The 14,912-nt window shown below is 36.7% G+C and overlaps 1 protein-coding gene across 1 annotated transcript; it reads left to right on the top strand.

Annotated features, from left to right (window-relative positions):
• Positions 1-6,594: 6,594 nt before the first annotated feature.
• Positions 6,595-7,810, top strand: LOC108990065 (fasciclin-like arabinogalactan protein 12). Its single transcript, XM_018963913.2, has one exon. It carries the CDS (start codon positions 6,858-6,860, stop codon positions 7,734-7,736), a length of 879 nt encoding a protein of 292 aa, XP_018819458.1. The 5' UTR covers positions 6,595-6,857; the 3' UTR covers positions 7,737-7,810.
• Positions 7,811-14,912: the final 7,102 nt, after the last annotated feature.

The raw sequence follows: 14,912 nt of genomic DNA, 5'->3' as shown, positions 1-14,912 counted from the left end.
GAGATAAAAGAGATAGTTTTGACTTTTTTGAATTTGTTTGAGATGAGTTTAAAAATTTATATATAAAATAAAGATGAAATACTAACCGTTTGAATGTCCAAAACCCTCTCATCTGTACAGACTAGATGAGATAAAACTAGATGAAATAAAACTATCTCATCTAGCCATCCAAACCAAGCCTTAAGTTATCTTCTGTAGTCGTTTTTGAGTTACCCTTGAGACAAAAACTTGAAGGGTACATTAGGATTAAGTTAAATAAGTTCCAACAAATAATTACCATGTGTATGCCAAATGCATGGTCTATATAGAGTACTTACAAACTGACTTGACGTGGAATGAAAATCCTAAAACACTTTTTATTGTAAAGTATTAAATTTGATATATCATATTAAATCATATCATTTTGCAAATTCATTTCTATAAGTTCTTTGTATAGATCTACCACTTCATTGTTTTGAACGAAATATTGTATGTTAATACTCCCAAGGTGCATGTATGCCTAGGGGTGGCAATTCGTAATCGCGTGTCCGGTTCATCTTGTATCAAGTCATAAATATTAGTTTATATGGGTCAACCTGAACATGGCTCGTTTAATTAAATGGATCAGGTCCTAAAATCCTAAAACGACTCATTTAAATAATGGGTGATAAGACATGATATGCTCAACCTGTTTCATATAAATGGATTGAGCTGACCTGTATATTTATTTTTTAATCCAATTGATATAATTTCATATATAATACAAGGATAACTATATAAATTATTCACAATTACAACTAGATTCATAATAAGATATTTTACTATCAGTATCCAAACAAATAACATATAAGAAAATTAATATTTTCCTAAAATAAAATTACAAATTTTAAAAAAAATATTAATAGTTTGAGATATTAAATAGTCAAATACTAATATTAATATTACATCCCATCAAAAAATTTTAAAAAAACATATAACTAACAATTTAAAAAATTTGGAAATATTAGAATTTAGTCGTGTTATGAGTTGATTGTAAGTTTCGCAGATTGACTCGCAATTAATCTGTTTATTAATCGTGTTTTACGGGTCAATCCGTTTTGATCCAAATTATCCATTTATATCAAATCCGTATTCACTTATTTCGTATCGTGTTTGTGTTAAACTTATAGATTGTGTTTGTTGAGTATTGTGGAGTCTGGTCCATATTGCTAGAGCGGAGTCTCTAGCCGCTCGAGCGAAGGCAAGTCAGAGAGTTTGCTTGAGACCGCTCGAGCTATGGCAAGTCAAAGAGTTTGCTCGACAGACCGCTCGAGCGGAGGGAAGTCAGAGAGTTCACTTGAAGAGCCGCTTTACACATGGCTCGAGCAATTGCGGGAAATAGATGGCACTTGAGCGGGCTCAACACGTTGCTCGAGCGAATATCGCTATTACACGGCTTTTAGGGTTTTTTTGCCGTTTGACTATATATATGTTATTTTATAACATATGGCTGTATAGTGTGAATAGTAGTCACCCCCACTATTGTATTGTGATTCATCAATAAATACAAATCCTCTACAGCTCTCGTGGACGTAGGAAATTTGCTGAACCACGTAAATTATTGTGTTGTGTGTGATTGCTTGTTCTTTTGTGTTTACTTTTACTTTATTGTCATCGTTTTTCACAAAAATTGGTATCAAGAGTCAAGGTTCGGGTCTGAATAAAAATGATGGCTGGAGAGGAAGTGAAAGTATTGGGGATCGAGAAGTTCGATGTCACGGATTATGGATACTGGAGGATGCAGATAGAGGATTACCTCTATGGGAAGAGACTTCATCTTCCACTGCTGGGGAAGAAGCCGGACAGCATGTCAGTTGCTGATTGGAACCTGTTGGATCGAGATCTGTTACACATAACGTCATCAAGGAGAAGACGATTGCGGATCTCATAATGCCTTTGTCAGACATGTACGAAAAGCCGTCAGCAAATAACAATGTACATTTGATGAAAAAATTATTCAATTTGAAGATGACAAATGGTACGTCTGTTGCACAACATCTGAATGATTTTAATACTATCACAATTCAATTGTCGTTTGTTGAAATTTAATTTGATGATGAGATACATGCATTGATACTATTGACATCACTGCCAAATAGTTGGGAAGCCATGAGAATGGCTGTCAGTAATTCTACCGGTAAGTCAAAGTTGAAATATGATGATATTCATGATTTGATTTTGGCTGAGGATGTGTGCATGAGAGATTCAAGCGAGACCTCAAGTTCGAGTTTAGCACTGAATGTTGATTCTCGGGGGAGAGCACAAGACATAAACTCAAACAGAGGTATATCAAAATCAAAGAACAGGGGCAAGAGCAAGTCAATGCCTGATCAGTAGGCAACTTGCTGGAATTGTGGCAAAGCTGACCACATAAAGAAGAACTACAGAAACTCCAAAAAGACCGAGAATGATAGTGCTAATGTGGTAATTGAAGAAGTACATGATGCACTATTGTTTACAGTTCATAGTCCAATTGATGACTGAATACCGGATTCAGGGGCTTACTTCCATACATCTTCCCATCAGGAGATAATATAGAACTATATTGTAAGTGATTTTGGGAAGGTATACCTGGCTGATGGAGAGGCTTTGAACGTAGTAAGGATGAGAGACATTGACATTGCACTCTCTAATAAGAACAAATGGAGAAGGTCAGATACATTCTTGAGTTGAAGAAGAGTCTCATTTCTGTTGGGCAGCTTGATGATTGTGTCCATTCAGTAGTGTTCTCAGATAGCACTTGGAATGTCAACAAAGGGACATTGGTATTGGCTCGGGGTAAGAAAACTGGTATACTCTATATGACTACTAGTTTAAATAATACTGTTGCTACTACCGTTGTAGAGAGCACAACAGATTTGTGGCATTGCAGGCTTGGCCATATGAGTTAGAAGGGCATGAAAGAACTTCTATTAAAAGGCAAGCTACCAGAGCTGAAGTCAGTTGATCTCAGTTTCTGTGAGAGTTACATTATGGGAAAACAGAAGAATGTCAGTTTCTTGAAGAGTGGTAGAACATTGAATATAGGAAAACTGGATCTTGTGCACACAGATGCGTGGAGACCTTCCCTAGCGGCATCTCTTGGAGGTTCTCATTACTATGTCACGTTCATTGATGACCATAGCAGGAATGTATGAATTTATTTTTTGAAGTATAAATATGATGTATTTAGTGTGTTCAAAATTTGGAAGACCATGGTTGAGACAGAGACAGACTTGAAGCTGAAATGCTTGAGGTTTGATAATGGTGGTGAGTACATTGATGGTGGGTTCAGGGAATACTATGCAGCTTAGGGTATCAGAATGGAGAAGACCATTCCTGGGACACCACAATAAAATGAAGTTGTTGAACGTATGAACAAAACCATAAATGAGCGTGCTAGAAGCATGAGATTGCATGCTGGGTTACCACCTACTTTCTAGGCAGATGCAGTCAGCACTGCCGTCTACTTGATAAAAGATGGCAATCGGTTCCGTTGGATTGTGGATTGTCTGAGGAGGCTTGGAGCAGGAAAAATGTCACATTTTCTTACCTTAAAATTTTTAGATGTCTTTCTTATGTTCTTACTGATTCTGATGCTAGGAGTAAACTTGAAGCTAAGTCAAGGAAATGTTATTTCATTGGCTATGGAGACGAGGCATTTGGCTATCGTTTCTGGGATGATCAGGGTCGGAAGATTATAAGAAGAAAGAATGTGATTTTCAATAACAAGATTGTGTACAAGGACAAGTCCAGTACAGTTGCTGAAGCAGCTCCTTTAGAGTCCGAGTTTGTGAGATTAGATGACCTGCCAGAGGCCACAGTGCAGTGCAGAGATGTGAGTGACGGGGAGAGTGGGTCTAGTACACCCATTCCTATTATTCCACAGTCAAATCTAAAGTCGTCCACTCTTACAACTGCAGTTCGCAGGTCAGTTAAGACTATTCATCCTCCACAATATTTCTCACATACTTTGAATTATATTATGTTGACAGATGATGGAGAACCGCAGAGTTATAAAGAAACCTTGCAAGATGAAAATTCTAGCAAGTGCGAGCTGGCCATGAAAGATGAGATGGATTCTTTGTTAGGGAATCATACATGAGAGTTGACAAAATTTTCATCAGGAAAGAAGTTGTTACATAACAAGTGGGTGTACCGGGTAAAAACTGAGCATGATGGCAGTAAGAGGTACAATGCTAGACTTGTTGTAAAAGGCTTTCAGCAGAAGTAGGGTATTGATTATTCTGAGATCTTTTCTCTTGTGGTAAAGATCACAATCATCAGGTTAGTATTGACTATGATTGCTACTAAAAATTTATTTCTTGAGCAGTTAGATGTGAAGATAGCTTTTCTTCATGGAGACCTTGAAGAAGACATCTACATGCATCAACCTGAGGGGTTTGTAGTACAAGGAAATGAAGATTCAGTTTGCAGACTGAAGAAGAGCTTGTATGGCTTGAAACAAGCTCCTAGTGGTACACGAATTTTGACAGTTTTATGTGCAGTGCAGGGTACATTAGATGTCAGGCATATTACTGTTGCTATGTTAGACAGTTTGACAATTCTTATATTATTTTGTTGCTGTATGTGGATGACATGCTTATTGTAGGGGCTAGTATTGATGAGATCAATAATATGAAGAAGCAGATATCAGAGCACTTTGCAATTAAGGACTTGGGAGCTGCAAAGCAAATTCTTGGCATGAGAATTGTTAGAGACAGAGTCAGAGGCACATTAAGACTCTCGCAGGCTAAGTATGTGAAAAAGGTACTCAACATGTTCAATATGGACAAGGCCATGCCAGTTGGCATACCCTTGGGCAGCCACTTCAGACTCAGCCAGGATCAGTCACCAACGTCAGAAGAGGAACAAGACTATATGAGTAAGGTTCCTTATGCCTCAACTATTGGTTCACTTATGTATGCTATGGTTTGCACTAGACCAGATATTGCCTATGCAATGAGAGTTGTGAGTAGATACATGAGTAACCTGAGAAAATAACATTGAGAAGCAGTGAAGTGGATTCTGAGGTACCTAAAAGGCTCCTTAGAAACGTGCATGTGTTTCTTAGGAGAGGGCTTAGAGGTGCAGGGCTATGTTGATGCTGATTTAGCTGGAGATACTAATATCAGAAAGAGTACCACAGGGTTTGTTTACACTCTGGGTGGTACTGCAGTTTCATGGGGTTCCAATCTATAGAACACGGTTTCTTTGTCTACTACAGAAGTTGAGTATATTGCAGATTCAGAAGCTGCAAAGCAGATGATTTGGCTACAGGGCTTCTTGGAGGAATTGGGTAAAAAGAATCAGAAGGACAATCTTTACAGTGACAGTCAGAGTGCCATATTCCTTACCAAGTACCTAACGTTTCATTCCAGGACTAAGCACATTTAGATCATGTATAACTTTATACGATCATTATTAGATGATGAACAATTTTTACTTGAGGAAATTTGTGGAAGTAAGAACCCTGCTGATATGTTGACAAAGGGTGTTACATTTGAGAAACTGAAGTTGTACGCAACTTCAGTTGGTCTTCTAGCATGAAGATAGGGGCCGTGAGTTGCAGAGGTGGAGGGTGTACCAGTCTCCAAGTGGGAGAATTATTGAGTATTGTGGAGTTTGGTCCACACCGCTTGAGCAGGGTCTCTAGCCTCTCGAGTGAATGCAAGTCAGAGAGTTCGCTCGAGACCGTTTGAGTGATGGCAAGTCAGAGAGTTCGCTCGAGACCGTTTGAGTGATGGCAAGTCAGAGAGTTCGCTCGACACTGCTCGAGCGGAGGGAAGTCAGAGAGTTCGCTTGAAGAGCTGATTGACACATGGCTCGAGGAATTGTGGGAAACAGATGTTGCTCGAGCGGGCTTGACACACCGCTCTAGCGAATATCGCTATTACACGGCTTTTAGGGTTTTTTTTGCCCGTTTGACTATATATATATATATATATATATATATATATATATGTTATTTTATAACATATGGCTGTACAATATGAATTGTAGTCGCCCCCACTATTGTATTGTGATTCCTTGAGAAATAAAAATTCTCTATAGCTCCCGTGGACGTAGACAATTTGTCGAACCACGTAAATCATTGTGTCGTGTGTGATTGCTTATTCTTTTGTATTTACTTTTACTTTATTGTCATCGTTTTTCACAATAGTGTTTATATTGCAACCTCTATGTATGCCTCCTTCAACTAGAAATGGTAGTGGCGCAGGTGCAAGAAATTAAAGCAATCTAGTCAAGTCCGTTGCTAACTTAGCCTTGCGATTATTTAATTGCACTTCCAATTGGGTTGCACTGAGGTACGTATGGTGTGGCCTTAGCCCCATTAAGAGTGGAGATTCCATAGGCTCATGCAGGATTAGCTCAAGGATTAATGACGAACTATATCAATCCAATCAAATTTGATGAACTATACCAACAACATACGGGAAAAGAATTTAGATTCAGAAGTCTCTTTTCGTCTCAGCTTTTCCAGTAAGCTTTTACAGCTAAAGAGTAATCATTTGCGAAAGCAAAAGCAATGATATGCATCTCATCTCTCATTTACCCGCACAAAAAATATTTGAGATCCCCCCTCTTTTTCCTTGCCTTCCCAAGCAAACTAGTTGCTGAAACAACAATATCTGTCACACTATCCATAGATTCCTCTACCTCTCCAAGACGGATAAGCTGCAAACAAACTATGGATTTCAACTAGAGTTACTACTTTTCACCTATATTCACTCTCTCTCGGACTCAATAAAAGCCATATCTTCCCTCCTACACTCATCAAGCCCCTCAAGCACCACTCTTCATTTGTAAATCTCCCAACCTAAACACACCCATCCACGTACGGAGCAAGTACTACAAGGATGACCAAGCAAGCTCTCTCCCTCCTCTCAATTCTACTTATTTTTCTCTTCCATAGCATAACAACTTTAGCCCAGCCTGCTGCGGTTCCATCCCCACCCGTTGTTGCTCCAGCTCAACCAACCACTCCCCCAACTGCACCCGCTAAACCACCAGCCCCAGCCGCCACGCCCCCGACCCAGCCAGCAAATGCCCCAGTCCAGTCTGCCCAAGTCCCCATACAAAAAGGTCCTACCGACATCATCAAAATCCTAACAAAGGCCCATGGCTACTCGGTATTTATCCGCCTCTTAAAGAGCACTGGAGTGGCAGGACAACTATTCGGGCAGCTCAACAATTCAAACATTGGGTTTACCATCTTTGCTCCAGTAGATAGTGCATTTTCAAACCTCAAAGCAGGCACTATAAACTCGCTGTCTGACCTACAAAAGACAGAATTAATACAATTTCACATCTTGAACACCGTGGTTGCTTTGTCAAACTTTCAGACCTTGAGCAATCCAGTGCCGACAGAGGCTGGAGATACTAGCGATGGTGAATTCCCGCTAAACGTGACCACTGCCGGCAATCAAGTAAACATCTCGACCGGCCTTGTGAATACCACATTGGGTGGTACGATATATTTGGATAACCAGCTCGCTATATATCAAGTGGACAAAGTACTTCTTCCTCTAGACATTTTTTCTCCTAAGCCAAAAGTAGCAGCAGCCCCAACACTCTCCAAGCCAGATGCTACGACAACTGCTACCAACAGTCCCTCCGGTGATGTTGCTGTTGCTGCCAAAGTGGACGCGTCTGGAGCAATGCGCCTCGGTATAAATGGAATGTTGTTATCCATTGGAGTTGCTGTGGCCACATTCTTTGCGAGGAAAGGACCTTGATGGCGTTGGAGTATTAGATTGATTTTCTTTTGGGGGGGTCCATTTTCTCTTCTTGCATGATTATGCTAAGCTGGGTTGAACGGTTGTAATTGCCATATGTATTATTTTTTCTTTTTCTTTATCCCATATGTATTATTTTTTCTTTTTCTTATTTTCTAATCCGCTAATTTTGAGAATTTTATTTGAAAGGTTTTTCGTTTAATTTTTGATGTTGCTTTTGACCTTTTTATTTTTTTGTTTCTTCCTTCAATGTTTTTCTTTTTTCAGTTTATGTACAGAAAATTGGCGTCAACAGGCCTAATAATGAATGCAGTTTGGAACAAACCATTCACAAAACTTCTACAGAAGCAAATATTGGCGATTTTTGCAAAGCTACTAGCACATCTGCAATGACAATTTTTGATGGCCGTAACCACTGGTTATGATATAGCAGTGATCAGTATGAACAAATGTCTCAAGCAGGCTGCAAGGGCAAGTCGCACTAGGTGTAGGTGCAGTTGAAGTAGGCAGAGGAACATCAATCTCCTCATCATTCTCGATATATCTAAGAGGTTTAGGTCTCCTAGCTAAAATGTGAGTGACTCAACTGTAGTGTGTTATGTCTTAAAGGTACAACGGTCACATAATGAGGAAGTGGGGCCTAATTGGATCGAGTAATTTGGGTGATAAAGACTGAGAAATGAGGCCAAGTGCATGCACTAGTTGGCTTAATAAACACATCTTAGACAGCCTGAAAAAAATGACTTTGGGTAGTGGTTGGCACACAACTGCAGACAGTAAGAATGCCGCTCATGAAAGTGGATGTGCAGAAAGGAGTAGCCATGCATGATAGATCTAGAAGGGGTCAGTGGATCGGTTCATAGATAATCAGACTGTGCAATCCTAAGCCCTCCAAGAATACCAGAGACAAGATCATGAGTAAATATGAAGGTAACACCTCTAAGCTGGTATACAAGAAAAGGAATGCTTATCTTGAAGATCAAGAGTATTAGCAAATAATTTCTCAAGCAAAAGCCTAGAGAGAGCAGGGTGGTCATAAGTATCCGAATGATGTTCTCAAACAATGTTGGGCACAAGAGTTATCCCAAATCACTCAATATAACATTTCCCTCAATAAGAAGACAATGACCACATAAATGATTATCATAGAGCTTCTGAGCCTTAATTAACATCATGAATGCAAGAAGCATTAGGTGCCAGAGGCGTTTGCAAAATGCATGACCACACAACATAATGAGGCATTGGCACTTAGATCTGCATGCATGCTAAATACCCAAAAATGCATCTAATTTACATGTAAGGAATGCAAATGAACTTAGGCTTGGTTTGGTTTCACAAACCTTTCAAACCATCTCATCTTATCTCATCTCATCTCAACATCCAAACACCACAAACACAAATATTTTTCAATTTCAAATCTTTAATTTTTTCATCTAATCATTACTTAATTATTACAACTTTTCTAAACTTCTAAACAAAACACAAAAAATAATTCAATTTTTTCAAATCTCAAAACAAAAATAGTATTAAAAAATTATATTCTAACCCTCTTTTAACTTTATAATTTTTTTATTCAAATTTTCTTTCTCCTTTTCCAAAACTCCATAAAACATCTTATAAACTCAAATCATTTTATTACTATTCACAAATTATCTCACTATTATTCACAGATTTATCATCTCATCTCATCTCATATGTATAACCAAACGAAGCATTAGTCTCTTGTCCAACATGCATATGCAAATGGACCTAAAGTGAATGCCTATTAACCCAAGCATATAATATCTGTTAACAATGTCCATATATATGACATTCAGATTATTAAACTGAGACCATAACGTACTGATGGAATGCATGGCTTTGAAATAAACTGTTCCACAACACATTGAAGTGCAGCAGTATCTAATAATAAAGTGAACTGATGCAAGAAAACCCGGTATTTGGAACTATATGGCAATGAGGCGTTTATAATGTATTTATCCAGAGTGTGATCCCGAATGAACGAGTTGGTTTTTAATTTCCATGCTGCAGTCAATACACAAACATCGCATACTCAACAAGGAATAATGTACATGAACTAAAGAAATTGTAGAGAAATGCTTGAAATTAAAAACTAGAAGGTACTGTCACATTTTACCGAACAACCAGCATGCACACTATGAATGGACTCAATGAAGCATATATTATGAAGCATGAACTTATGCCTTTGTATCGATTCCAAGTTTATGAAATGAAGCTTAACTTTTAGAGATGCAAAAATAGCAATATATGTTGGAACAAAAAATATTCACGCATCATCATCAAAACTACCAACAAGTGATCAACATGAACAAAAAATCTACAAATTGAAATCAGTTGTAAAGAGGAACTGACCTTCAATCATACGTGAGAGAGTTAAATTGCAATTTCAATCTAGCTGTTGCTTCAGTCTATGTCAACATGTGATTAGAAAACTTGATTTCAGGTGATTTTGAGAGCAAAATGACGTCAGGCTTCGTGATTGGCAATTTGGAAAACATGGAGAACTGAGGGAATGCAGCCATTCGCTCGACCTTGATGTCCCACGTGTCTACGGAAATTGATTTGATTTTTCTCGACTACAAGGCGAGCGTAGGTCTAGCGAGCGCTCGGAATGCTAAAAACCTTCCGAAAAAAAAAAGTGCAATACATCAATCAAAATTAAAACAACACCGAAATAAATCAACCCTCTTACCGAAACATAAGACTAAATGTATATAATTGTCATTAATAATATTAATGAATATTTAATTTGAATAATTCTGAAATCATGTATTGCACGAGAAATTGTATCTTATATCATTAATAATTCATACAATACAATTAATGCAATAACATTGAGAGAAAATATCATAAATATTTGCATATTCTAATGTGACCAGTCTCGATCAAGAAGCTGAATACCTTAGTTTGTGAGTGAGGTCCGAACCAGTACTATTGTAGGAGAGATATTGCCTAAGGATCATATATCAAACTTAATGGAGTTGGCACCTAAGAAAGTTTAATTTGCTCCTGCGCTACAAGAAATTATTTTGACTTTTCTAAATATATATATATATATATATATTTATATGTATCATGACTTTATTTAGTTTGGGATCAAACAATTTCTTAAAATCATTATTTTAATACCATTGCAATATTCACCTTTATCATTTTCTGATCAACGTGAATTTCTAGCTAGTTTGTTAGCGTACGGCCTTATCAATTTACAGTTCGCAGGAAATAACTAACCTAGTTTTCTTGTAGTACCTCCAAGTGTCTTTGGGATCCATGCCATGCATCTGAATTTTCAATTGGCCGTATCATATGATCAGCAGGCTCATGACTTCATTTCGGATTAAATAATATTCTAGACTGTGTTCCTGAACTAATTAACATCTTAAGATAGAAAGATGAGTTTGCATCACCGCTAACTATGGCCTATTTCAATGGGCCTACTAAAGAACTGAGAGGGTAATTCGGGTGAGCAAAGAAAAATGTTTGGAAGGACCTTCCACAATTGTTGAAAGTGGATATTCGAAAGTATGTTTGGTTGCGTTTAGATGTTAAACTGGATTGAGTTGATCAGTATGTTTTCTAATAAAGTATTATTAGAATATTATTTTTTAATATTATTTTTGTTTTAAATTTAAAAAAAATTAAATTATTTATTATATTTTATATTAAAATTTAAAAAAATTATGATGATAAATTGAGATGAATTGAGATAGATTTAAAAAGCTTAGGAAACCTAATTGCTAGCCCAAAGATCGATTAATGATCATTGTGATTTTTATGGCTATTTCTTGTGAGAATTCAAAAGAATACCCACGTGTGAAAAAGAGTACAAGAACTCATCGGACATATTAAAGCTAGCTGGTCACTCAAGGCAACCAAATCAATTAAGATTCTATACCTCAGATGTTGATCACTGGTTTGAGGAAATTAAAATTCTAATTAAATCATGTCGAGATCTTTGATGAGTTTGGGATGCTTGGAGAATCAGATATGATTAAAATATATATACTTATATGTGAATAGTAATTAAATGGTTTGTAAATAGTAGTAAAAATATTTGAGTTATAATGTTTTATGGGATTTTGGAAATTAAATGAAAGAGAAAAAGTTGAATAAAAATCTTATAAAATTACAATATTGTTAGAATATTTGTTAATATTATTTTTGTTTTGAGATTTGAAAAAACTGAATTATTTTTTATGTTTTATTTGGAAGTTTGAAAGTTCTATAAAGTTGTAATCATCATTAGATGATGATTAGATGAAAAAATTGAAGATTTTAAATTGAAAAGTATTTGTGTTTAAATGATATTTGGAAAAGAGATGAGATGAAACCACCTCATCTTCCAAACAAGCCCTTTAAAGTAAGACCCAATGATTTAGTTAATTCTAGCTTCAAACGCGCTGGGGAAGAAATTTTTGAACACAAAATTGTGAGGAAATTTCTTAGATCATTTCCTAAGTATTTCAAAAATAAAGATGATATATAGAAACAAAGAAAAGCTTAGACCTTGAGTACTAGTAGTGATCAATTAGCTAGAGTCAAATGACTCTAATGATCATTCCAGCTCATTTGATGAGAATGTAAATTTCATGGTCTTTACTTTCTCTATAGGGAATAAATGTGAGGCTAATTATGATGATATGCCTGAAATAAAAAAAATGTGTCTCAAGATAATTAATTAAGAATCCAAAGATGATTTGCAATTTGCTTGTTATGACAAGGTTTATGATTAATATTCATGAATGTGAATATTCTGAATGTAAAACCTTGACATGATCATAAAATTATGTTGATCTTCTTGAGAATAGCACAGTCCTAGAAAGTGAAATAGAGAAATCTAGTTCACAACTTAGGGTTTTTTTTTTTTTCTAGTCAATTTGAAGATTTTGATCATATGTAAGTTTAGGGAAGCCAACTACCTAGCAATAAGAAAGGACTTAGGTGTACTAAGTTAGGAATATATATTCCATTCCTTCTTCCTGTCGAGCTCCTAATGCTAAGAACAAAACGGTATTTGGTCATTGCTATTCCATAGACAAAAATTAAGAAGGTTAGAAGTATGCAACAAATCACTCGGTCCCTTCACACACCTGCCCCCGGGGTGGGGGTGGGCAAGTTTAAGAGAAATTTTAACACATAATGGTGGGCCAGGGTGAGTGGGTTATCCCCTCACTCAAGTTCTCCCTTTTTTTTTTTTTTTTTTTTTTTCTCAAAAGAGTGGGGGTAAGGGTGGCCAGTGTAGTTTCCCCCTCTGAGCGTGACCATAAAGGCCCCCATTCACTGCGGCATGTTCAGTTCAAGTTATAGCTACTGACCCAGGGTGGAGCAATCTGTCACTCCAACCCCACCAAGGTCTAGCATGCAAAGGCTCTCAAGATTTTGGTTTACAAGTTTTACCAAGGCAAGTCGTTTTGAACTTATGACCTCGGGCAAGAAAGGAAAAAACGATCTCCCACCCTTTGCCAACTAGACTACCACCTGGTGGTGCTCAAGTTCTCACTTTCTTTAAGGGATATTAGTTATAACTTATATATATTCAATATATTATATGTATACATTAAAAAATATATACATTCAGACACGTTTTTCCTCTCTCTTTTGCTCTTCTTCTTCATCTATGGAACTTTATTTCTTCTCCACTAATCAAGTACTTATGATCTCTTCTTTTTATTCTTCTTCTTACATTCTTCTTCTCAGAGGGTGTTTTGAGATTCATAGTCATGGTCATTGGTCCAAATCAATGCAATGGATTTGTGGCCCACGAAAATGGTTGTGGGTCTCAAAGGGTCTAAGGCATTGTTTTGAGACCCACAATAGCGACTGTGGGTCTCAAAGGTAGTGGAATTGAGACCCACAACCACTACCTTTGAGACCCACAACCATGATCATGGGTCTCAAATGGTCTGAGTGGTTGTTTTGCAACCTATAACAACGACAGTGGGTTTTGATGTGTAGTGTTGATCAAGGGTCACACATATCATATAATAGCTTGATTTTCTTATTCAATTTGTTGATTTGACATGAATCTTGGTCCAATAAGATCTGATTTTGGTGGAATTTTTAAGATTTGGAATGGTTTGGTTTAGTTTGAGTGGTAGGAATCCAGGCAACGTCCTTAAAAATCTGTCCGCCCACCCAACAAGGACAACCAAAGTGCGGGGAAGGCAATGGTGGAGCCGGAACTTTAACACCCCACCTAGGCTTGGGCGGGGTGCGGGGAGGGTTGCTACCCACCCACATAGGACAGATAGCATTGGTGGGACGTAGCACCCCTAAAGGTAGATCATTTAAAGTGCAATACACAAAAAAAAAAATATTTGTGATCAATTATTTGCGTCGAGAATAGACACATTTTAATAATAATTTGTCATTTTCGTAATAACTAAATGACCAAGAACTTTATCCTTTTTTGGTTTCCTAGTTAATCAAAGTGCTGGAAAGTATACACAGCGGTGCTACAGTTATCGAATTGTGTGTCCTTAATAGAGTTATCAAATAGTGTATTTCAGTTTTTTATTTTTCTTTTATTTTTTTCATATATTTTTTTAATTATCATAAATATTTAAAAAAAAATAAAAAAATCCATAATATTATTAAAAAATATTTTCTTAATCACTAAGTAAAAAAAAAAAAAAAACTCATTTAAGACACTATTTAAATCCCGAATTCGGGACTCAAAACATTTTTGAAGTATATAAAGCAGTAGTAGTACCTGATCAGTAACAAGACTTATAATTATTGGAGTAGGAAAAAAAAAAAATAAATAATGCACACATGACTACCTGGAAATAAGAATTAATATGAATTTCCTAACTAGCTAGCAGGCAAATGAAGTTTTAAGGTTGATGATGATCTCCAATGTGGCACATTTCAGATGATGTTCTGCTATGTTTATTGCTGTCTTTACAAGAAAACTAGTTGCTAAAACGGTAAATCTCTGATTCTATCCATTCACACTCCCACCAATCATAGAAAGATGGGCTGCTACATCTAATAATCGAGGTTTTGCAACTAATTAAGATTCATGTACCCTTTCACCTAAATTATTCACTCTCTGCCAGCCATAATATATATATATATATATATATATTTATATATATGATCTTCTCCGGCCTTCAGCACATACCAATCACTCCTTCAACTACTTACCAATAT

This window comes from Juglans regia, chromosome 14 (assembly GCF_001411555.2).
Source record: "Juglans regia cultivar Chandler chromosome 14, Walnut 2.0, whole genome shotgun sequence".
NCBI classification, from domain to species: Eukaryota; Viridiplantae; Streptophyta; class Magnoliopsida; order Fagales; family Juglandaceae; genus Juglans; species Juglans regia.
The sequence above is the reverse complement of the archived record's forward strand: the minus strand, read 5'-3'. Positions and strand labels throughout refer to the sequence as shown.